This window comes from Polypterus senegalus, chromosome 14, assembly GCF_016835505.1.
Source record: "Polypterus senegalus isolate Bchr_013 chromosome 14, ASM1683550v1, whole genome shotgun sequence".
Lineage (NCBI taxonomy): Eukaryota > Metazoa > Chordata > Cladistia > Polypteriformes > Polypteridae > Polypterus > Polypterus senegalus.
Genome location: NC_053167.1, coordinates 49104455 through 49130013, shown reverse-complemented (window position 1 = coordinate 49130013; position 25559 = coordinate 49104455). Strand labels below are relative to the sequence as shown.

The following is a 25559-nucleotide window of genomic DNA, read 5'->3' as shown; positions in this document are numbered from 1 at the left end:
TGATTCCAACCTTGTACCCAGTTCTGTTTGGCTTTGCTCTTGTTCCTTCCACCCTAAATTAGATTAGGCGAGCTTGAGAATGTTATTTAAATTATTTTTCTAGTTATTATTATATTTATCTCTCACAACAGTTTGCTAGTGGCTGCTGTAGTGTCTGTATCCTAGCCAGGAAGCCAAGGTTTAACCCAGCCATTTCCAAAGAATGTGTTTATTTTATTTTCTTACTGTGTCTTTTATTTTCGATTCTTCATTATGTAAAGCACTTTGAGCTACATTTTTTGTATGAAAATGGGCTATATAAATTAATGTTGTTGTTGTTGTGAGTGGTTCCCAACAATGCAATCTTCTTTATTTCCTGGGCTTTATGGGGTCCTGTCAGCTCCTGCAGATTCATTTCAAATCCTTTCTTGTTGGCACCTAGAGCCTTGACCACCACAGATACAACTCTAGTCTTCACATTCTGCTGATCCTCATCTCCAGATCTTTATATTTACTTTGCTTTTAGCTTCTTTGAGGAAGATGTGGTTGTTTTCTGCGACTGCTACATCAATCATCAGACATTGTTTCTCATACTTGTGATGGACCATTATATCAGGTGTCACACACGTGCACAAAGGAGGCAACTAAAAGGTGCAAAGGAGGGTAATTCCATGCCAGACCAGGGGATGGAGAAGTGCATTAACCCTTTTCCCCTTCCCTCTTCAGACCAATTACGGGTCAATTCTGCCTGACCCTGATGATATCATTCCTGGTCCTGGTCCCAAGGACATCACTTCCGGTTCCGGCCCTGAGGACAACACTTCCTCTGCCTCACCATATAACTGCCATATTGCCTTATAAAAGATTAATTTGTCTTTGTTGTTACAGCTGCCTACAATACACGATGCGGCTACCTCAAACCTTTTTTGGCTTCTATTTGTGTTTGTTGGCGTGACACAGGATAGTTAGCTGAAATGGTACAATCAGTTTGCATTGCCATGTCCAACATGATAATAGTGCTTTAAATTTTGACAACACCCGTCGGCATGTGCTGACACCATTTTGCAAGCAATTTTCCACATAGTGCACCACAGACCAACCAGTGCAGAGAGTTGGCAATCTTGTTGTGATAGTTTATGGACTCAGTAGAAGCCAGCATGGTACATCCAGCAATGATATTGTTCATTGGCTCCTCAGCCTTGCTGCACATTTGCCACTTGCTCTCAACCTGCTGCTTTAACATGTTCAGCTGGTTGTTCCTGGTGCTGAGTGCCTGATCCAGCACTGCAATGAGTAGACTTTCCATCTCTCCCTTGAGCCTGGGGCTGTTTAGTCATTCTTCACTCTTTAGTGGACTAGTGTCACTAAGATTCATACCGTTGATAGGACGGTGATTTATTCATTTTTTCAGTGGGGACTCTAGGAACGCACCCAGCCTTGGCCTGACCCACACACACTCACAGGCAGAGACAGAAAATCAACAAATGAAAAACTAATGCATTAAATGGAAAATCCAATGCAAACAACAACAATCAGGCCAACCTCCCCTTGCCCTACAATGATACAATTTTAACACAACAATAAACACTCACGGCAATGTCCTTATACAGTCCAATGCTGCAAAAGCAGATGAAATGGTCTGGTGTGAAGATGACAATCCCAGGAACAGCTTCCATAATAAAGGAATGAAACAGTCCTACTGGTAGCCCTGAGCGGCGAGGGGTCAGATTTGCAGGAGTACTCCATTTGAAGATGCACAACGTATAATCCACCACTATACACACAACAGACAGGCACGAGACAGTCATTTCATCCCAACGGGAAACGATCCAGGGGGCACAATTGACTTTTCAGTAGACACATTGGACAAGTTACACAAAAACACAGATTTCACATTGCTCCGCCAGGCCCCCTTTTCAAGTTTCTCGCCAGCCTTTCTCGTCCCCAGCAGCGCCTGCTCCCACTTTAGTCATCCAATGAGAACAATCCACTTTGGGGCTGCTGGGAAATGGAGTTCTTACCATGGTAGCACTGTTACAACTTGTACTTTTGTCCACAAATGGTCTGCCAGGGTTAGCAGCTCAATCTTAGTTTTAATGATTGTCTGGATTCTCAGCTTTTTTGCAGATTGGTTGAATGAGCTGCTGTGGGAAGAACAGTAGTTGCTATTAATTTCCTTTCCTCGTTGCTATGAGGGAGTATTTTGCTCTGCTGGTTCATAGGTCTTTAAAAGCTTGGTGAACCTATCTCTGCCAAACTCAACTTAGTCAATCTAATGAAGGTATTCTTGTATATATATAAAGTATATATAGTCACTTGACATCTGCTTTTGGATGGTGAAGTCCATGGATGCTCAGGAGCTTCTTGGTCTTAGTGTTCATCCTCTCAATCTCAGATCTCTTGAAATGACTAATCCCAAAATTGTACATCCAGACTGTAATTCCCAGTCTGTTAATCCCTGAGGTGCTGTTCTTTGAGTTGGGTTCAGACTCGAGGACCACACAACATTGTCAATGGTATTCCTTTGCTATCTTCTCCTACACCTTAGCATGCTAAATTCCACTGCTTTGCATAATTGCTATTATTGTTATTATTTCTATTACGTTGCAGCCTGATTTCTGTCTTGGGTTAGAGAATGGGCAGATGAATGGATTTTGTTATGAATGCTAAGGTTGTTGCTGGTGTTCATATTTTTAAGAGCTTAAAAACCAGGATATTTGGAAATAAAGCTAAGAAGATGTATTGTAGTTGGAATACTCAAGGTCAGATCCAGATAAACCACTTAAAATGTGCACCAGAAATGCTAACAGTAAACTGTAACAGCAAATAAATATGACAAAGTTAGTTTTCCTGACCATAACCTGATGTATAGAAATTTTTTGTATTTTTATTTTTAAATATATATTCAGTCCTCAGATATCCAGAACATATGTGCTGCCATCTTAAATCAGCTAACATGATGCTGCCATGTGTCACAGCTACTTGGTGCTGTTGTCACGTTATACACAGCATTTTTACAGTCATTAAAAAAGCTCCGCAAAATGGCAGAAAAACAATGGGCCGACAGAACAATGAAAGGAATGCACATCTTCAAAAACATATAAAACAAATTTAATGAAATGAAATGATTCTGCACATGTAAAAATCAAGACTCATCACAAAACGTTGTGTTCACTTTGTGACTTTTTCTCAAGATCAGTTTTCTGGCTTAAAACTTTTTTATGTTGCCATACATTCATCCATATTTATAATCCATTCAACCCATTCCTGACTATACTGTGGTTGAATTGAGTACCCTGCAATTTATTTATTTACTAGACATTAAGCCCGTTACAATAACGGGCGCTAGAACAGTAGTGCATAAACATTTGTATGAACAGTCTATATATTAAATGGCAAGGGACCTTGTATGTGGCTGTAATATGCGTCACTGTATCGTGTGCCTTTAATTTTCTCTCTCAGTAATACTGGTTTGTATTTCTGTAAAATGCCTGTAATTTTGTCAGACAGTAATACAGTGGAACCGAAGTAATTTTCCCCATAGGATTGTATGTAAATATAATTAATCCGTTCCAGACCGTATGAACTGTATGTAAATATATATTTTTTAAGATTTTAAGCACAAATATAGTTAATCATACCATTGAATGCACAGCGTAATAGTAAACTAAATGTAAAAACATTGAATAACACTAAGAAAACCTTGAACAACAGAGAAAACTAACACTGCAAGAGTTTGCGCTATAGCCATACGACCCGCTCGCTAAAAACCCCTTTTTTAATGAGTTTTAAGCACAGGGAAAAAAATGAACATTTGAAAAATCCGTAATCTAATAAACAACCAAGAAAAGTAACATTGCAACAATGCACGCGTGCGCCTGTGTGTGTGTGTCTGACTCTGTCCCAGGCCTGCATGTGTGTGCATGCATGACTCTCTCTGTGGCAGGCCTGCGTGCGTGTGCATGTGTGTGTGTGTGCGTGTGTGTCTGTCCCCATGCGGGCCTGCCTGTGTGTGTGTGAGTGTGTCTCTCACGTGGGCCTGCCTGCATGCGTGCGTGACTCTGTGTGTGTGTGTGTGTGTGCGTGTGTGCGTGTCTGTCTCTCGCGTGGGCCTGCGTGTCTGTCTGTCTGTCTCGTGCGCACGCACCTGTGTGTCTCTCTCTCTCTGCACACCCGGGAATGCACAGGAAGAGACTGAACACGTGCCGTGTGGCCCCGCACATGCGCACTTCACCAGAAGACACACACACACGGACACCTGGACGCACACAGGGGTTTTATTAAAGAGGATTGTTTATGTACAGGTACTGTTAAAAAAATCCATTAATATTCTACACTTCAAACAAGTCACTAACAAAACTGAAGATACACAAAATATTACAATGTGGAGTAAGGCAGTGAAAAGGAAAAGGGCATTACAGAAATATTGCTTTATTTAGAGAGCAGGAAATGCATTCATGCAGTTAGTTTCAGGAGTGGATAACTAACTAAAAAATACCAACGTTTTAAGGGCTGATAGAGTCAGAAATGTGAAGTGCCGAGAGGCAGAAAGCACACCAGGGGAATTCTGTGAAATAGTGGTTCTCCAAGGGGCATCTGACTATCACTGGGCTGGGAGAAGCTTAGCAAATCAGCAAAAACTTACTGCATTCTTGAAGCATATTCAGAGAGTTGGGGCATGGTGACCAGGAGTACCAAAGCAGAACACAGATGTCTCAGAGAAAACATGTAGAGGTGCCAGAGAAATGATGGTAGTGAGAAGCAGACATACAGGAGACTGTAGTTTAGGACAAGACTTTTGAGATGGAATATCAATACAATATCAGTGAGGAAAGCAAAGCACAGATATAGTTCTAGCAGCAAGATGCTGGGTAGGCCAGGGGTGTTGGACAACATCTGCCATAGTTCACTCTCTTTCTGTCTGCTAAACAGCTCAAATCAAAAAAGGCTAACGGAGCCAGATTTCATGATAGTGTCTGTCCACAAGCTCAGACTGACTTTAATATCTTGAAATTAAGAGTTGTTTGTAATAATTTGATTAATAGTGCATGTCTAAGTGTGTTTGTACTAAAATGACGTTTTTTTCTTGTCCTTGTGTTGTATGTCTGTGTTGATATTTTATTTGTGAAATTTGAATGAAATCAGGTTCTGTGTAAATTATATTGTTATTAAATTAGAATATATACTTAAAAATGAGTATGTAATCTTAATAATGTTTTGAAGGAAGCAGTGACAAGACAATCTGCTATATCCCTACCACAGGGGTCTGCAGGAGCCAATCCCAGCCAACAAGGCAGGAACAAATCCTGGCACACACCAGGGACATTTTAGGATCGCCAGTGCACCTAACCTGCATGTCTTTGGTCTGCGGGAGGAAACCCACGCAGACACTGGGAGAACATGCAAACTCCACACAGGGAAGACCTGGGAAGTGGACCCAGGTCTCCTTACTGCAAGGCAACAGTGCTACCACTGCGCCACCCTATACATTAATTAAATTAAAGAAATTAATCCAAGTTTTTGGTGTGGTTCCTGACTGTATCTGAAATGTTGGGCCAGAAAACTGACAGCATTTTTTTTAAAGGGAAATCCAGGAGGGAGACGCAAAACAGAAAAGGGTCACAACCAGGAGATGTGTAAGTGCTGTAAACAAGGAAACCAAAGAGAAAGACAAAAAGTTACATCAAAAGGACAAAACAAAAGTAAGGAGCCTAAGTGATCAATTCTGCAAACAAGAAGTATTTGGGAAAAGTTTAGAAAAGGTTTTTGTTTTTATCCTCACCCTGGAGATGTTATATTTCAGCCAGGGTTTCCTCCCTCTCTGGGGTTGACATTTTTGTTTTATGTCTGTTTTGTCCATTCTTGATATAAAGTTTTATTTATATTAATGCTGCTTTTGTTGATTATGCGCATTGTTCTCTGTTTTTGATTTCTTCTATGTATGTAAGCTGTCTGTGTTATGTTCCATATGTGTTATGGGTGGTCCCCAAAGAGACAGGGCCACCTGCCATACACCATCAGGAACTGCCCTCCACCTTATAAAACTGGGGGACCTCCCACCATTCATTGCAGTTCATTTGAATACACTAGAGAGTGGTGAGTTCTTGTACTTTGTGTTTCTGCTCACTGAACTTTTTTGATTTTATGCTCTGGTTTTGAATTTTCTATTTGATAGATAGATAGATAGATAGATAGATAGATAGATAGATAGATAGATAGATAGACTTTACTTTATTAATCCCAAGGGGAAATTCACATACTCCAGCAGCAGTATACTGATACAAAACAATATTAACTGCATTGAATTTCTGGTTACATTGGATTGTCTTATCATCTTGAGCAAATCCTTTTGCCTTTGTATACCATTGAGCGTCATTGTTATTGAAGAGCATTTTTGTGACATTAAACTTTTCTTTTATATAGATTCTACAAGACACTTTTTATGTGTTTTGGTAGGATTTCCCCCTCTAGTGGACATGTTTGGAAGTGCTTTTGATACTTTGGAACTTCTGGACTCCTTGCTATAAGTATAACAGAATAAAGACACGGCAAAGTGGGCATCCATTAACACCCATTGCTGGTATTTGATAAACATAAGCACTCCATCCAGTGAATGGAACAGTTACCTTGGGAAATTGAATAAGCTGCGTAGCCGGTAGAAGAATAATGTGTGACTGACAGCAAAATGTCTACAGGTGTGCTGAGCTCTGCATTCCACGAACTCCTGGAACGTTCTTGTTGGACCTTACAAGCCTGGGAAAGCTTGAGAAGGCAGATGGAGACTCCCAGAGCATTGTATAAATACAGCCTCGCAGATAAGATGGTGGACAGTGATTGGAGACACTTAAGAGACTAGAATAATCAAGGTACGTTTAAGTTTATGTCATTTTTATGAAATTTGAGATTCCACATGGTGGCAGAGAAAACAGAGTAGTCAGTGATATAAAATGCTGAAAAAAGACTGTCGAGCCATCTTGACAGCGTGATCTCTGAGGAAGTCCAACTGTTGTCTGAATGAAACAATGAGGTGCAGTGTTTTAAATAAAAACAACTAAACAAAAAAGGTAGTAGTGAATCCTTGATAGCTTAGTAGGCCAGTACATTTTACCAAATGGCTGTTACAATGGCACACACATTTAACGCATTTAACTGTCACAATATAAGCTCACGTTTATAAGGAAAGCAATTCTTACAACCGAATCATTTGATCTTTGTGCTTATAAAGCAGGAAATTAACCCACTGTCCAGTTCACAGAGTTTTGATTTTTCTTTCAATTGCCGTCCATTTAGGTGCCTGAATTTTTTCATTATTTCTATTAAGGTTAACAAAGTTCATATTATGCTCTTCCACGTAGAGATGGATAATCTGCAAATATGAAATTCTGTTCTTGCACACCACAGGGATCCTGTAAGTGTCCTTGTTATTAATTATGCCACCCCTCAAAAGGTGAAGGACCAAGCAATTAAATGAATTGCAATGTCAATATGGGGTTAAATTGTGAGCTGTTTTGAAAATCGAGGTCAAGCCAAATCAATAACATTTAGATGGTGAACCAGCATTTATTGTGGAGGAGTACTTAAGAGAAAAATTAAAGAAGAAATCTAACTCAGAGGTACTCCTGAGGATTCAAAACACCGTTGTGGCTACATTTAATATATATATATATTTTTTTAAGTCATCATTCATAATTTCTTAAGTAATAAACTCAGTATGGACTCTGTAGTAACTGCAGTATTAAGGAATATCCATCATCTTTGGAAAGGCATAATCGCTTGACATTTTCAACATTTCATGGGAAAGGCGCTACATAAATCACATTTATTATTATTATTATTATAACATTTTAAAACCTATTTAGAAAGCCTTTTCAGCCGTGTCTTTTTTTTAGTATGTGACTTACATTTCAGTCATTTTGTGAAACTTTTCTCCTGCTCTTTTTATAATCGTTTGTATACCTGCTATTTGATGGATGTCCGAAATGTAATCTGCTTCCTACTTTCAAGGAGAGACGCTTTTGAACTTCTTCATGTTTAGCATCTTGATATTCTTCTATAATTGTTCAGGATTAGCAATTAACTAATGAAAAGACTTTGTGAAATAAAGGCTCCTTTTCTTCTTGTTGGTCAGTTTTGGTTTTGACTTCCTGGAATTTTGATCTTAGCTTCAGTCTATTTTGTTATAGAAGTCATCTCCTGGCCTCCTTTATTCCAACATTTTCAGTCCTTCTCTCAGGTGTTTTTGCTACCATGAGAGCCACCTCTCCTTTAATGGCTCTCTCCAGGAAGTATGTCCTCCACAATATACATCATTGGCCAACACATAAGGACCCTCTTGCTCTCACCAATTAATTTAGAGGATTTCTACTAAAGCATTCTTCACAGGGAGTTGCATCATGGTACAGTGACTAGTGCTGCTGTCTCCTGGATCTAGCATGTTGGGTTCAAAATCCATGCTTGGTTGTTACTTAAGGCATGAAGAAACAGTGACAATACTGTGGCACCATGCTTTCTCTACTTTAACTAATCATATATAGTATTTTCCCATGAGTATGAGTTTGAATAACGTTCTTGAAATTACTTTCTAGGTGCAATTGCCTGTCACTGACCTTTTACCCTCATTTAACCACAGAAGAACCATAAATTGCTGGTTTGCTTTCCCAATGGCCATCCATATGCTCCTTGACGAGAGCTTACATTAGCACATCTTTTCCAGAGAGCTATAATGGTGATTATTGCTGTGTCTCCTATATGATATACAAATCTATTGATTACCTTGATTACTGTTTCTATGCAATTATTTGTTATAACATTTGTAAAGATTATATAAAGCACAAAAATCAGTTCTGCAATTTTTAATTTTTTTCAGTTGAGTAACATTGAATTTATACACTCATCACTTTGAAGAAATATATACTATGCCTAATTTTAGGAATACATTATTCTATTCTTTGCAATTTTCATGATCCCTGAAGGTTATGCGCTCAGTATGAATAAGGTCTTTCTTAAAATTTGAAGCTGTGTATGGAGCTTGAGTTTTCTCTTAATTAAAGAAGAGACTGTCTAGGAGTCAACAGTCATGGCGGGCTGCTTTCATAGAATGCATGAGTATGCTGTTCTGTTCATGTGGAAAACAACAAATGCATAAAGAATAAAGGAGCCTTGTGCTTTCTTCAGATGAAATTGTTTCTTTTAAGAGTCATTTAGTGACTTTGAAATTTAACTACAAAGAATTAACATCGCTTTATAGAGTAGCTCTGTGTCTTTATTTATCTAATTTATCTAAATTTACAGTAAGAATTATTATTTTTGATAACTTAAAACACAGAAACACACACACACATATATATATATATATATATATATATATATATATACAGTGGTGTGAAAAACTATTTGCCCCTTCCTGATTTCTTATTCTTTTGCATGTTTGTCACACAAAATGTTTCTGATCATCAAACACATTTAACCATTAGTCAAATATAACACAAGTAAACACAAAATGCAGTTTTTAAATGATGGTTTTATTATTTAGGGAGAAAAAATCCAAACCTACATGGCCCTGTGTGAAAAAGTAATTGCCCCTTGTTAAAAATAACCTAACTGTGGTGTATCACACCTGAGTTCAATTTCCGTAGCCACCCCAGGCCCGATTACTGCCACACCTGTTTCAATCAAGAAATCACTTCAATAGGAGCTGCCTGACACAGAGAAGTAGACCAAAAGCACCTCAAAAGCTAGACATCATGCCAAGATCCAAAGAAATTCAGGAACAAATGAGAACAGAAGTAATTGAGATCTATCAGTCTGGTAAAGGTTATAGAGCCATTTCTAAAGCTTTGGGACTCCAGCGAACCACAGTGAGAGCCATTATCCACAAATGGCAAAAACATGGAACAGTGGTGAACCTTCTCAGGAGTGGCCGGCCGACCAAAATTACCCCAAGAGCGCAGAACGACTCGTCCGAGAGGTCACAAAATACCCCGGACAACGTCTAAAGAACTGCAGGCCTCACTTGCCTCAATTAAGGTCAGTGTTCACGACTCCACCATAAGAAAGAGACTGGGCAAAAACGGCCTGCATGGCAGATTTCCAAGACGCAAAACCACTGTTAAGCAAAAAGAACATTAGGGCTCGTCTCAATTTTGCTAAGAAACATCTCAATGATTGCCAAGACTTTTGGGAAAATACCTTGTGGACTGATGAGACAAAAGTTGAACTTTTGGAAGGCAAATGTCCCGTTACATCTGGCGTAAAAGGAACACAGCATTTCAGAAAAAGAACATCATACCAACAGTAAAATATGGTGGTGGTAGTGTGATGGTCTGGGGTTGTTTTGCTGCTTTAGGACCTGGAAGGCTTGCTGTGACAGATGGAACCATGAATTCTACTGTCTACCAAAAATCCTGAAGGAGAATGTCCGCCATCTGTTCGTCAACTCAAGCTGAAGTGATCTTGGGTGCTGCAACAGGACAATGACCCAAAACACACCAGCAAATCCACCTCTGAATGGCTGAAGAAAAACAAAATGAAGACTTTGGAGTGGCCTAGTCAAAGTCCTGACCTGAATCCAATTGAGATGCTATGGCATGACCTTAAAAAGGCGGTTCATGCTAGAAAACCCTCAAATACAGCTGAATTACAACAATTCTGCAAAGATGAGTGGGCCAAAATTCCTCCAGAGCGCTGTAAGAGACTCATTGCAAGTTATCACAAACGCTTGATTGCAGTTATTGCTGCTAAGGGTGGCTCAGCCAGTTATTAGGTTCAGGAGGCAATTACTTTTTCACACAGGGCCATGTAGGTTTGGATTTGTTTTCTCCCTAAATAATAAAAACCATCATTTAAAAACTGCATTTTGTGTTTACTTGTGATATATCTGACTAATGGTTAAATGTGTTTGATGATCAGAAACATTTTGTGTGACAAACATGCAAAAGAATAAGAAATCAGGAAGGGGCAAATAGTTTTTCACACCGCTGTATATATATACTGTATATATATTATTATGCATGTGCAAGTAGGAGAACATTATATGGACCAAGCGAAGGTAATTTCACGCCAGGCCAAGGGATGGCGGGTTGCACTAAACCTTCTCCTGTTATCTCTGCAGACCAGCAGCAGGAAAACCTGTCTGACTCATTGCTGAAGATGTCATTTCTGGCACCTAGGATGAGGTAACTTCCAGTTCAGACGCCTACGACGACATCAGAAGAGGGACACTTCCGGTTCCCCTATGTCACTTCTGTTTTTTCCAGTTAAAACCACCATCGTCTCAAACCTCAAGTGAGTTCATGCCTGGACTTTATCGAAGACACTTCTGTCTTAAAACAAACCCATTGCAGCCAGGGATAATATACGGGTGACTGCCCCAAACCAGTGTGTCGAGTCTGATCCTTACACTTATATATATATATATATATATATATATATATATATATATATATATATATATATATATATATATATATATATATAGTGACAGTACAGGGCGCTATCGCTCCCTTGAACCCTCAGGTACCACACCAGGCACCAGGTAAAAGTGCTAAAATTATTAATTTTATTATAATAATGTGCACTAAGCACCCTCCACTCCACACTACTCATAAACCAAATACAATACTCCAATAATAACAATAACCAATTTTCCAACTCCCAGACGCGTTGCCCTCCTACCACCCAGCTCAGCTCTCTGTCTGGGAGCTCCCATAGTCCTTTTATACTCCCTGACACAGAGGTGTTCCTGCCCAGCAGTCCACAATTCCTTATTCCTTCCGGGTCAGGGTAAATAGTCCTTATCTTTAACCGGTAGCATGTTGTTTCTTCCTGTCACAGGATTATTAATGCACTTCCAGGTTATAGGGCATATATGAGTTCATGAGCCTCCCTACAGCGACTCCTTGTGGTCCCCAAGGTATCCAGCAGGGCTGGGTATAAAAACTACAGAGTCCATGATGCCCTGCTGGAACTCGGGACACGTCTATGCTGTCGGGAGAGCTCCTCCTGGCGGCCTGGGGGTGAGGGCCGGAATATGGAGCCGCCCATCCACCACAATATATATATATATACACTAGGCTGACCCGCCTTTTAAGGCGACCGACTTTTAAGTTGACCACTTCTTAAGGCAATTCAATATGTAGATCAATTTGATATTTTATACAAACTCATTAATTTGGTTATATTGCATTTGAGCGGTATTACTTTAATACTCGTAGTTTCTGTTATTTTTGTGATGAAATTTAAACTTTTTTTCTATATTGAGGTCGCCCTTTTGAACCCCCCTGATATTTACTACGCGGTGAGGCATTTGTACTCCATCAACATTAATTATTTCCAGAGACATAATTTTGTCTATTTTTCCAACGCATCGCGCACAAAAGCAAGGGAACAATGGGAGCATCAGAACTCTGCTCACATCATGTCGCTTCGTACCGCAAGCTGCAAGTAGTAAGTCTGTGATAAGCGGAATACCGCTACGCTTTCCACGCATGGGACAGAAGGACAATCCCCACCGCTTTTATATAGTAAGAAAGAAGAAGAAGATATCGCACAGTCTGGAGTAGAAAATCATCTTTTACCTGGAAAAACGAAACTACAAATCCCATCATGCATTGCAAAATGGACGGGGCGTGTGTGAAACTCCGCACCTGCGTAGCACTCACGGGATGGAAGGACAATCCCGACCGCTTTAATATAGAAGGATATATATAAACTGTATATATATGTTTTTTTGTGTGTGTGTGTATTTCTACAAATATAATATACATGTATATATGTATATATTGTCAGGCATGAGCATCAATGGACCTTCTCACTGGATCACTCAAGGTATGTGATGACCCACTGGGTGAAAGGTGGTGCTGTCGTTAATCACTTCTTCTCCTTTTCTCACTACAGCTCTGAAAAACTGCCCACGGGTGGCTCTTAGCTCTATAACTTATATCTCTTCTAGCCTGCATGATATAAGAAGCATGACTGCTGAAAATTGAGCTTCGCAGTCATATGTGAACATGTGAGTAATAAATTTAAAATCTGTCATTTCAAGCAGTGACAGCACTAGTAATGCCCTGAATACTGTATATTTTAACGATATCTTGAAAATAAAGGAATAAAGTTTCATCAAAAACATCAACATTTATAGGGGAGTCCAAACTTTTGACTGGTAGTGTATGTGCTGTATATATAAACAACCACCCATTTTCTAAACCTGCTTATCTAGAGCAGTGTAATGGAGAAAATGGAGCCCATTTCAGCAAGCACTGGATACAAATCAGGAACCATCCCTGAACAGGACAGCAGCCCATCACAAAGTGAACACACACACACACACATGCACACACACACACACATAAGTGTCTAATTTAACATTGCCAGTCCACCTGTCCTGCATATCTTTAGCCTGTAGAAGTAAACCCACATGGGCATGGAGAGAACATGCAAACTCCTTGCAGGGAGCACACAGAACACAAACCCCAGTCTGTTTGTTGCAAGGCAGCAATGCCGCCACATATATACACTTATCAAAATTATACATATATATTTATACATATACACATATATTTCTGCAATATTAAATAGCACAAATTTTACTTGCTGTTTTTACAATTACATTTAAATTATACTTTTTTAACTAAATAATTGCAAAAAGAAAGGCAGAGTAGGTATGCTGAGCAGAAACCCAAAGAGTAGAAAAGGCTTACAGAACATGGAATACAATGTTCCCATGAGGATGTCATGGTTCTTGGAGATGGTGGAAATGAACAAGACCATTTCAGAGGCATTCCCCATCTACAAAAAGAAAAAGAAAAAAGAAAGAAGCAGAAAGAGTCTCATTGTGTAATTTCAGAATATTGCACTTTAAAATTGTTTTCAATTAACCTTTTGGACAAGAACTAGCTGGACATGCACTAAATACCCTTTTTTCAAATAATTCAACATGAGGCTTTTATGTAAGCTCTGATTGCAAGGGACACATTTTCTTTTGACATATCATCTAAATCAATGTATTAATTATCCTTATAGAACAATGAATAGATACATGGATATGCAAATAATATGCACAAATAAATACTGTAAAGATAATAATTTAATAAATAATTTTATGTAATAATTTGTTGATTATCATTTTTTTTCTGTTCTTCCTCTGCTTCTTTAATGAATTTGCAGAAAACCACTGCAATATCTTCACAAATCACAAATGACGGCAGGACACCAGCTGGCCTTCAGACAAAATGCTTTGTAAATTTTAAATGTACTCCACCAAGCAAAGCCAATTTTCAATATTTGTGAAGATATTTCAGTGGTTTTGTGTAAATACATTAAAGAAGCAGAGGAAGAAGAGGAATAAAAATGAATTGAACAAAAACTGTCTGTGCATCCCAAAACTAAACAATATAATAATAAGTACTTACAGAACGGGGTCTGCCTTTACTCCTACACTGGATTGCCCCCAGATATATCCCCTTACTTGTGTGTTTCTCAACCTTTTTGGTGCTGCAACCCACTTTTTCTTATGTTAATGTCTTTGTGACGCACTACGTCACAATGAAGCATTACTCAGTACTGTTGATCCCAAGTATTTAAACTCATCCACCTTTGCCAACTCTACTCCTCGCATCCTCACCATGTCACTGACCTCCCTCTCATTCACACACATGTATTCTGTCTTTTTCCTACTGACCTTCATACCTGTCCTCTCTAGAGCATATCTCCACCTCTCCAGGGTCTCCTCAATCTGCTCCCTACTATTACTACAGATCACAGTGTCATCAGCAAACATCATAGTCCACGGGGACTCCTGTCTAATCTTGTCCGTCAACCTGTCCATCACCATTGCAAATAAGAAAGGGCTCAGAGTCGATCCCTGATGTAATCCCACCTCCACTTTGAATGCATCCATCACCACTACTGCAGACTTCACCACTGTCACACTTCCCTTGTACATAACCTGTACCACTCTTACGTACTTCTCTGCCAATCCCGACTTCCTCATACAATACCACAGCTCCTCTCAAGGCAGCCTGTCATATGCTTTCTCCAGGTCCACAAAGACGCAAAGTAACTCCTGGCCTTCTCTAAACTTCTCCATCAACATTCTCAGAGCAAAAATTGCATTGGAAGCTGATCTGATAATGACACCCCTATTAGCAGTTACACTTTCAAGAAGTGATTACGTAATGCCTGTCCCCTTTGTGTGTCCATTTCCTTCTGACATCTTTACGTTGACAGCAAAATAATCAGACAAACATACACAGCTAATTCCTTGCTCATTTCATTGAAGTTTTCCTCTAATGATAGGTTATTTTCATAAGGCATAAGGCATGTTTGCTGCATTGTTGAATTGGAAATCCTTGTATGTAACACTTTCCATCTAAAGTATCACAGCCTTCTTCATGTCTTCGTTAAATGTCAATTGTTTTGAGAACTGTACTTTTCCTCTGCAGCTGTTTTGGCTTCTACAATTTTCATCTTAATCAAAGTAATAATAATATTCTTTTCGTATGTTTTGAACCACCTCCTTCACCAAAAGAACATTAAAAGCTCCTCCTGCTCATTTAACAGCTGAGAGCCAATGTACCCTGGTATTTCATCTTACAAGTATTAGGATTTAATTGGGGCTTTGCCCCATTCATTGATTTCATTTCATTTCCTTTCCTTTTTTTTTTTTACTTGTTTTTCCATGCTTTCTCTAACGCTTTCATGTGTCTTTTATAATTCAGATCCTCTGCTAATTATGCCAGTCACCTGAAGTTATATTTAAGAAGCTGCTGCAGCTACAATCATTTGCTAAGATGTTTATTTGATAACAACTCCTCCCAGTGGTACTCTTCTTGATGCCACTGCTAGTGAGGTGCTCTTTAGCTTACACTATTCAAGGAGTGGATGTAGAGGTGGTCCACTACTACAAGTACTTAGGTGTCCACATTAATGACAGGTTGAACTGGTCTCAGAACACAGAGAGCTGTATAAGAAAGAGCAGAGCAGGCTCTTTTTCCTTAGGAGACTGCGTTCCTTTAATGTGGAAAGTGACATCCTTCACTTCTTCAATAACTCTCTGACGGCCAATTTGATTCACTATGCTGTGGTGTGCTGGACTGGTAACATCAGTTCAAGAGACGCCCACTGAATCGACAAGCTTCTTTATTGGGCAAGCTCAGTTATGGGGCACAATCTGGACCTGCTGGAGGTTATAGCAAAGGAGAGAATTAAAACAAAACTGAATACCATTATGAACAAAGCTGCACATCCTCTCTGTGACACACTAACACTGAAGACGTTCAGTCAACAAATTATTCAGCAGAAGTGTGTCAAGAAATGCTATTGGGTCTCCTTCATACCAGCAGCAATACATCTGCATAATGCCTCATAGTGACTGGAACTGCCAATGGCTCCAGAGCATATCTCCATCTCTCCAGGGTCTCCTCAACCTGCTTCCTGCTATCGCTACAGATCATAATGTCATCGGCAAATATCATCGTCCACGGGGACTCCTGTCTAATCTTGTCTGTCAACCTGTCCATCATCATTGCAAATATGAAAGGGCTCATAGCTGATCCCTGATGTAATCCCACCTCCACCTTTAATGCATCCAACACCACTACTGCAGACTTCACCACTGTCATACTTCCCTCGTACATATCCTGTACCACTCTTACGTACTTCTCTGCCAATCGACAAGCTTCTTTATTGGGCAAGCTCAGTTATGGGGCACAATCTGGACCCGCTGGAGTTGATAGATAGATAGATAGATAGATAGATAGATAGATAGATAGATAGATAGATAGATAGATAGATAGATAGATAGATAGATAGATAGATAGATAGATAGATAGATAGATAGATAGATAGATAGATAGATAGATAGATAGATAGATAGATAGATAGATACTTTATTAATCCCAAGGGGAAATTCACAAATCCCAAGGGGAAATTCACAAAGGAAAATTTATAGCAAAGGAGAGAATTAAAACAAAACTGAATGCCATTATGAACAAAGCTGCACATCCTCTCTGTGATATACTAACACTGAGGACTTTTAGCCAACAAATTATTCAGCAGAAGTGTGTCAAGAAACGTTATTGGGTCTCCTTCATACCAGCAGCAATACATCTCCATAATGCCTCATAGTGACTGGGACTGCCAATGGCTGGTTTTCTTTCATTTGACTTTCCTGGCTTTATAGGCATCCCGTGTGTGTTCAGACCAAACTGTGTGTGTATATTTATTCATGTATGTATGTATTTATTTGCTTATTTAAATGGCTTCTCTAAAAAGCCAAATTTTCCCCTGGGGACAAATAAAGTTCTATCTATCTATCTATCTATCTATCTATCTATCTATCTATCTATCTATCTATCTATCTATCTATCTATCTATCTATCTATCTATCTATCTATCTATCTATCTATCTATCTATCTATCTATCTATCTATCTATCCTCTGCATGTTCCATTTAGTATTCTACATTGGGTTTGGGATTCTGATGTTCATTGTGGGGTTAATGGTTTTTGGGTTTTTAGTCTCAGAGCCAGTCAATCCATTAGGCAAAATAGGTGGCTGGCTACTACAGTGTTTATAAAAGTTAAGGGTTGCACGCTTGGGACACCAAGGGGGCTGTTTATGTAACTCAAGCAGCATGTATTCAGGAATTTCATCCCATGTTGTGTGGCAAAAATTGAGGGGCACTATTAACTGAAGGGGCATGTGCTCCGGACCTTTCCACCCTTCCCTATTGTTCGTGGTATGGAAACCGAGAGGCACCATTTTGTTAACTCAAGAAGTGTATTATTGAATTATTAATAATAATAATAATACGCTTTATTTATATAGCGCCTTTCCCATGCTTAAGGCACTTACAGAATATAAGAAAGTACGGCAGGGTATACAGCGTATAGCATTGTACAAACCAAATAAATAAATAAAGAATATTAAGAGAGTAAATTCAGAGAAAAGCCTAACAGACAACAGAATTAATGGTCTAGCACACACACACAGGTTACATGAGCATCTTGACAGAGAGGTAAACTGAGAGAAGGGGAATGAAGTCAAGTAGAGCTAAAAGCCTTCCTGAACAGATGAGTTTTAAGTTGTTTTTTAAAAGAATTCATGGAGTCAGCTGATCTGATTAATTTCGGTAGGTCATTCCAGAGTCTGGGCGCTATACAGCTGAAGGCCCTGTCACCCATGGAGTGTAGATTAGTGTGGGGTACAACAAGATTTCCAGAATCAGAGGACCTTAGTGAGCGGGCAGGCACATAGTGATGGAGAAGGTCACTGATGTAGTTTGGCGCAAGGTTATTTAAGGAATTGTAGGTTATTAGTAGGATTTTATATTCAATTCTGTAAGACACAGGGAGCCAGTGAAGACAGAGCAGGATGGGTGTGATGTGCTCGCTGCTGCTGGCTCAAGTAAGGACTCTTGCAGCCGAGTTTTGAATAAGCTGGAGCTGTGATATAAGATTAGAAGGGGCACCTGCCAGCAGCGAGTTACAATAATCTATGCGGGACGTTATAGAAGCATGGACAAGTTTCTCAGCATTAAAAAAGGAGAGGAAGGAGCGAACACAGGATATGTTACGGAGGTGGAAGTAAGAAAGTTTCTTAATGTGATTTATGTGATTGAATTATTGAAGTTGAGTGTTGGTCCTTGTTAATTGCTTTTGCTGTTGAGTTTTTCTCCCTCCTGTTTTGAGTTGTGCTAATTTGTGCCTTTCTTTACGTTAAATTTTCCTTTTTTTTTATTTGTAATAGATGATAAATTAATCTAATTCATTTAGTTGTTAATATTTAGTGCATCGTTCAGTGGTGACTGACCTCTTTTGCTTAGATTAGGTTTGTGCTTAGGCAGTCCTAAAGACATAATGGTATAGGGCAGCATTTGTTGAACTATTGCTCCTGAGACTTCACCACATTCCTCCATCTTTACATATGTGTATCTGTTAACAGCCTACCTAACTCTAAGTATTTTTTTTATTTATAATACTACCACATAAATTAGGTTCAAGCCAGAAAAAATCTTTAGAAAATGTTCTGGCCTCATTCAAAAATAATTAAAGAATTATTACTCCATGGGTTTCTTATTATGGTTCTTCTCTGAGGAACTAAATATTTTCTTTAGTCTGTTACTCTTATTTTCATGTCCTGTTTCATAACTCATTTTTATTAAATATAAACATTTTATGTTTTTACAAAAAAACAATTTACGATTGGTGTACGGTAAAATTACAGCAGAGCCATTTATGGATTAACAGAAATGATGGCCGTTTTTATCATACTTTGAAGTTGCACTCACTATAAAAGGTAACATACAATTGCAAATTTATTGTGTATAATAAAACTGTTTGCTCAGTCATTAACAACATAAAATGTAATATAAATAAGAACTCCACGCCTGAGCAGCATTTGTCTGCTTCCCTTCTTAGCTAAAGTAGGGCATTCTCCTGCCTGCCACCACCTGATGCCACTCTGACACACAAATGTCTCACAAATATCTGAAGGTGTAGACATGCTTGCACACCTACACACACCAGCTATCCTGGTACATCTGAGACCTGGTTTGCCACCCTAAATGACAAACAGTTGTAGTAGAAATCAACAAAATAAGTAAAGAAAGAAACATATCCTTTAGGGCAGCACAGTGGCACAGTGGGTAGCGCTGCTGCCTTGCAGTTAGGAGACCCGGGTTTGCCTCCCGGGTCCTCCCTCCTTGGAGTTTGCATGTTCTCCCCGTGTCTACGTGGGTTTCCTCCGGGTACTCCGGTTTCCTCCCACAGTCCAAAGACATGCAGGTTAGGTGTATTGGCCATTCTAAATTGTCCCTAGTGTGTGCTTGGCATGTGTGAGTGTGTGTGGCGCCCTGCCTGGGGTTTGTTTCCTGCCTTGCGCCCTGTGTTGGCTGGGATTGGCTCCAGCAGACCCCTGTGACCCTGTAGTCACGATGGATGGATGGACATATCCTTTAACAAGACAAGTCTGATAAAACCTTTTAGTCAATAATCAGGCATCTACGTCATTTATTACACCTGCGGCACCAGACTGAGGAGGGCGCATCTCTCACAGCAGTCTGTTACAGCATGATGACAACGGTCACACAAACAAAGGACAGAGGTTCATTTTATAAGCTATTGAATTTACATACAGTGTCAATCAATGCATACATTTTGTAACTCTGATTGGTTAAAAGACATGAGGTGTTTAGCATAAAGCACGACACAGCCTAAATAAAAGTCTTTCTACATTATATCGTTGTTCTTCAATATCTGTTAGTTTGGGTATTAACTTTGAAATCTGCATGCATGTATGTGACAACTGTCTAGTTTTATTGTTTACAGGACATTGTGATAGACGGCCAGGGACCTTGCCCCACCGGGAGGCCAGGAGAAGCAGAGGACCAATTCCTACTCTGGGACGCAAGATGGCAGCCCTCTGGGATTGCATGGAAACCACGGAGCTGGAACCCTGTGGAGACCCGTGGCCATCGCTAGGGGGGGCCCGGATGGTTCCGGAGCCATGGAATGCAACACTTCCGCCACACCAGGAAGTGCTGCAGGAAGGTCAGGGAACACCTGGAGCACATCTGGGTGCATTATAAAAGGGGTCGCTTCACTCCATTCAGGGAACCGGAGTCAGGAGGAGGAGGACAAAGCTTGTGAGGAGAGGAGTAGAGGCGGCAGAAAAAGAAGAGAAAGTAAAAGTAAGGACTGAATTGTTGTGGCTGTTTTAGTGCACTGGTGTTGTGCGAGAAAAGAACTGTAAAATAAATGTGTGTGCTTTTGAAGATTGTGTGTCCTGGTGTTTGTCTGTAGCCGGGCTGATCCTCACAACATCTTCTGATCTCTTAATAAAACATTTGGTGTATTACAGTACGTCATCCTGCTGCTAGTACATTTTAGTCTTTGTTCTTCACTTGATCTTTATCTGGTTTCTTGGTATTCCTGAACAGGCTTCGAAAATTTACTAACCCTTTTATTCTTCTAAGAAGAAAGCATATCAAAACACTTTATCCTAAATGACTATGTGACCCCTAAGTCTAATGTTTCTTCCACACAGTACATTTAGAAGATTTTTATTCCTGTATATTTTTGGCTGACGTATTTATTGCCTTTAATAAATGAATAGTAATTACAATTGTTTACATACTTTTTTACACAAATTAAGTGACTTGCTCAGGGTCTCACAGTGAATTGAAGGTGAAGACTGAACAGCCAAACCTGGGGTTTAAGGTGCAGTTCCCTTGCTACTAGGTCCCTGGATCATACTGCTGGTGAAGCTAGGGATCACCCTGTGTGAAAAGGCTGCTCAATTTCATTTAGGAGAGGGTGTTGTACCGTGTTAGCCATTATGAATGTAGTGAGAAGTCAAGCAAAATGACACCTTTTATTGGCTAACTAAAAAGATTACAATATGCAAGGAACTCCAGTTTCTGTATTACATCTTACCTGAAGAAGGGGCCTGAGTTGCCTTGAAAGCTTGCATATTTTAATCTTTTTAGTTAGTCAATAAAAGGTGTCATTTTGCTTGACTTCTCACTACATTTAGGAGAGGGATATTCAACTGGGGGAATTCCTGTTCCTTTCCCAACTTCTAGGATCTTCCTTCTAAACCTGTTTCATCCACATCCTAATCTTTTAAATAAAAACAAATTCTAAAATGTCATAAAGCCTCCTCTATGTGAACCCGAACTCACAGTACTTTATTCATCAGTTCATCCATTTTCTATTTCAATATTTTCAAAATGATTACCACATACAAAAATGAATCCATCCATCCCGCTATATCCTAACTACAGGGTCACAGGGGTCTGCTGGAGCCAATCCCAGCCAACACAGGGCACAAGGCAGGAAACAAACCCTGGGCAGGGCACACACACACAAAGCACACACTAGGGACAATTTTAGGATCGCCAATGCACCTAACCTGCATGTCTTTGGACTGTGGGAGGAAACTGGAGCACTCGGAGGAAACCCACGCAGACACGGGGAGAACATGCAAACTCCACACAGGGAGGATCCGGGTAGCAAACCCGGGTCTCCTAACTGCAAGGCAGCAGCGCTACCCACTACGCCACCGTACCACCCCAAGGCATACTTATTTAAACCAAAATAATTTAGATGTGCCAGTTTTGGAAAGTGTCCAGGATAAACTTTAACATCCACTAGAAGAAAGTGCAAACTCAAAACGCAAAAGTTATTAAGACTGGAATGAAACTGGGAACTACAAGGCAGCAGCACTAATCACTACAGCGGTGTCTTAAAACATATTTAGAGCTTTCTGCACTCTTTATTGTGTTGTAGATTTAGTGTTAAATGGAAACATTGCCATTTTTGCCCATTGATCTGCACTCAGTAAGGTTTCCAAATTCATTTGTATAAATAACCTCTGTTCTAGGACAACACCTAATTGTAATTAGGTGCATCCTGATTTTTTTAAGTATCCTTGAGCTGTGTCCAGAACTTCATTGGAATCTACCTGTGGCAAATTGAATTGACTGGACATCATTTAAAAAGGCACATGCCTCTGTGCATAAAGTCCCACAATTCACACTGCAGCCAAGGCCCAAACTTAAACCCTAAAGAGTATCTGTGGAGAGACCTGAAGATGGCAGTTTACAGATGCTTCCCATCCAGTCTTACTTAGCCTGAGAGGATCTGCCAGGATGAATGGGATAAAGTGCCCAAATTCAGATGTGCAATGTTTGTAGAAATGCACATAAGAAGACTCAAAGCTGTCGTTGCTGCGAAAAGGGGCTTCCACAAAGCACCGAATTCATGGTCTGAATACTGATAGGAATGAGAGATTTCAGTTTTTGATTTGCAACAAATTTGCAAACATTCCAGAAAACCGGTTTTCACTTTGTCATTACGAGTTATTAAGTGTAGACTGATGGGCAAAAATGGCAGATGTATCCATTTAAAAATAAATCTGCAACACCATAATTAAACGTGTAGGAAATGAAGGCATCTGAAGACCTTCTGAATCTACAGTACACCATAATGCCATCTTCTGTAGGTTACAAATTTTTAAATATGCTAAGATTTAAGTAATGTCTGCAACGCAGATCAATTGTTTGGTGTCTGTAGTAGTGTGACCACATTGCCTGCCCCATTTGAGACACATATTGGTGCACACTGTGAGAGTGTCGCCCTTCCCACACCAGAATGCAAAACATTTTATGGTAATCAGTGGTCCCATCATTTCTGCACAGTTAATTGAATATTTAAAACTTATCCTAGTACTATTTAATATAAAAAAGTTAGACATGGAGAATGCTATCACAAAGATATACGTCTTAAGAAGATCACTTGCATCATACACTGTGTCACACATGTTGCCCCTACTATTAATACTACCAACTGTAGCACCTCTCCTTTTGTAAGTGTTCTGTCAAAGACTGGCTCCTGCCATGCACTTGCACTTAGGCTTCCAGCCCCTCACACCATCGTAACGGAATGAAAGATTGGATTGGCAGATGGATTTGTTTAGAAATTAAGACATCATCAACATGCCTTTTTCAACTTGGCTGTCCTCAAGGACTGAAATACAATTTCTACAATGGGCCTTTCTTATTTATATAGCATTGTATGCTCAGCTAATGCCTTATTTTATAAATGCATTGTCCTTTAAGGACGGCACAGTGGCACAGTGGGTAACTCTGCTGCCTCGCAGTAAGGAGATCTGGGTTCGCTTTCCAGTTCCTCCCTGTGTGGAGTTTGCATGTTCTCCCCATGTCTGCATGGGTTTCCTCCCGCAGTCCAAAGACATGCAGATTAGGTGCATTGGCAATTCTAAATTGTCCTGTGTGTGTGCGCCCTGCGGTGGGCTGGCGCCCTGCCCAGGGTTTGTTTCCTGCCCTGTGTTGGCTGGGTTAAGAAATAGCAGGTTGGATAAAGGATGGATGGATTGTCCCTTGAGGAGCACTGGCAGCCAGTCCAAAGTTGGCTACTGCCCGTTTCCCTCAACTGCATTCAGAACGTTATACTTGATATCTCCCTATCCATGATCACTGAACTTGTACTACTGTCCTGTTTAAGTGAAGTGCCTTCAAATTTTTGCTCCAATGATGAACTTCAAGATTTTGCACTTAAGTTGACCTCGTTATTTCACTCCAGGCTTTCAGCATGAAGCACTAAAGCAGATGGCAGCAGCATACTTACTGCATGACCCATCTCTAATAAGCTATACAAAGAACAAGTTCAACATTCATGTTACACAAGCAACACTAGAAAATTAAACACTAGCTATTCTGTTGTGCAAACATTTGAAGGCCATCACATCTTGCTGTTGGCAGTTTCATCAGTGTAGGAAATGGAGCATCCTACAGTAACAAGCCTGTCATACCAATTGACACAATGTAGTCTAGTCACATATTCAGTGTCTAAAAATGAGGAATCTAAACAGTATGAGCTGTTCTCCATTTTGGGGAACTTGGAATGGGATTTGGTTGTTTTTGCATTGGTTTTGCTGTCTTTATTTGTTAACCTTTTAAGGTTTTAGATCTACATAAAAGAAATTTTACAGTTAATTCATGCCAGTGCCAGACTCATAAAATTAACAAAATCATTGAATTGATTTCCCCAGTTCCTTTGCATACCTTTGATGCTTTCCAAGTTAGCCTATAGCAAACATATCATATGCATTTTAGAACATTGTACCCACCTGAAGCTAATCGTGGTCAGACCTGGCCAGTACTTGGATGGGAGACCATCTAGGAAAAGCTTAGGGTGCTGTTGGAAAAGGTGTTGGTGTGGCTAGCAGAAGGTACTTACCTTGTGGTCTGAATGTGGATCTCAATGCCTCAGTTTAGTGAAGGGGAAATTTAGTTGTAAATATGGCACTGTGCTTAGAATGAGTTATAAAACTGAGGTTCTGACTCTCTATGGTCATAAAAGATCCCTGGGCATCTTTTGTAAAGAATACGGGGTTTCCCGATGTCCCAGCTAAATTGACCATCACAGCCTGGTCATTATTGGCTTCCTAATCATCTCTCTCACCTTTTCACCACCTAATAACCAATGTGTGTCAAATGTACTAATACAGAAAGACAAGTGGATACTGCACAGGTAGTGGTGGTTGAAGTGCTTCCCCTCTCTCTATGTAAAGTACTTTACATGTCTTAAAGAGCTCTATATGAGTGCAATGTCTTCTTATTCTTTTTTTATAGGCTGTGAACACTTCCATTATGTGCATTTGCATATGACATTTGTCACAAATATGTGCCAGTGGGTCACCTTCCAGGCTCTGCTGAGGTATGTAGTATCATCCTGAAGTGAGAAAGGATGCTCTTGCTATCCTTGTCACCTGTTTCTGCCTCCACAGCCCAGAGAAAATGAACACTGAGGGCAATTGACTCCACCCCTTCTGGCATCCCCGGAGGGAGGAGTTTCACTTTGAGTCAAGCTAACCTAGAAGACAGAGCTCCACTAAACGCAAGGAGCTGAGCAACAACATTAATAGAGAAAAGGCAACTGGCAGTAGTTTCTGTTTTGCAGGACCATCATGTGTTTATTTTAATTTCTAATAAAATAATTAAACGGGACAACCCACTTGGTGTCCCAAAATTTCATCCTTAAACCTGGGGTTCACTA

The 25559-nt window shown here is 39.9% G+C and overlaps 1 protein-coding gene across 3 annotated transcripts in view; it reads right to left on the bottom strand.

Annotated features, from left to right (window-relative positions):
* opn7b (opsin 7, group member b) overlaps positions 1–25559 on the bottom strand; it is a 101961-nt gene that overhangs the window by 36389 nt on the left and 40013 nt on the right. Inside the window, exon 2 of one of the 3 annotated variants that reach the window (XM_039735425.1) lies at positions 13677–13764. The exons of the other annotated variants lie outside the window; for them this stretch is intronic. Within the exon in view, the coding sequence (XP_039591359.1) occupies positions 13677–13764 (88 nt within the window). The remainder of the gene's footprint in view (positions 1–13676; positions 13765–25559) is intronic. 3 annotated transcript variants of the gene reach the window in all.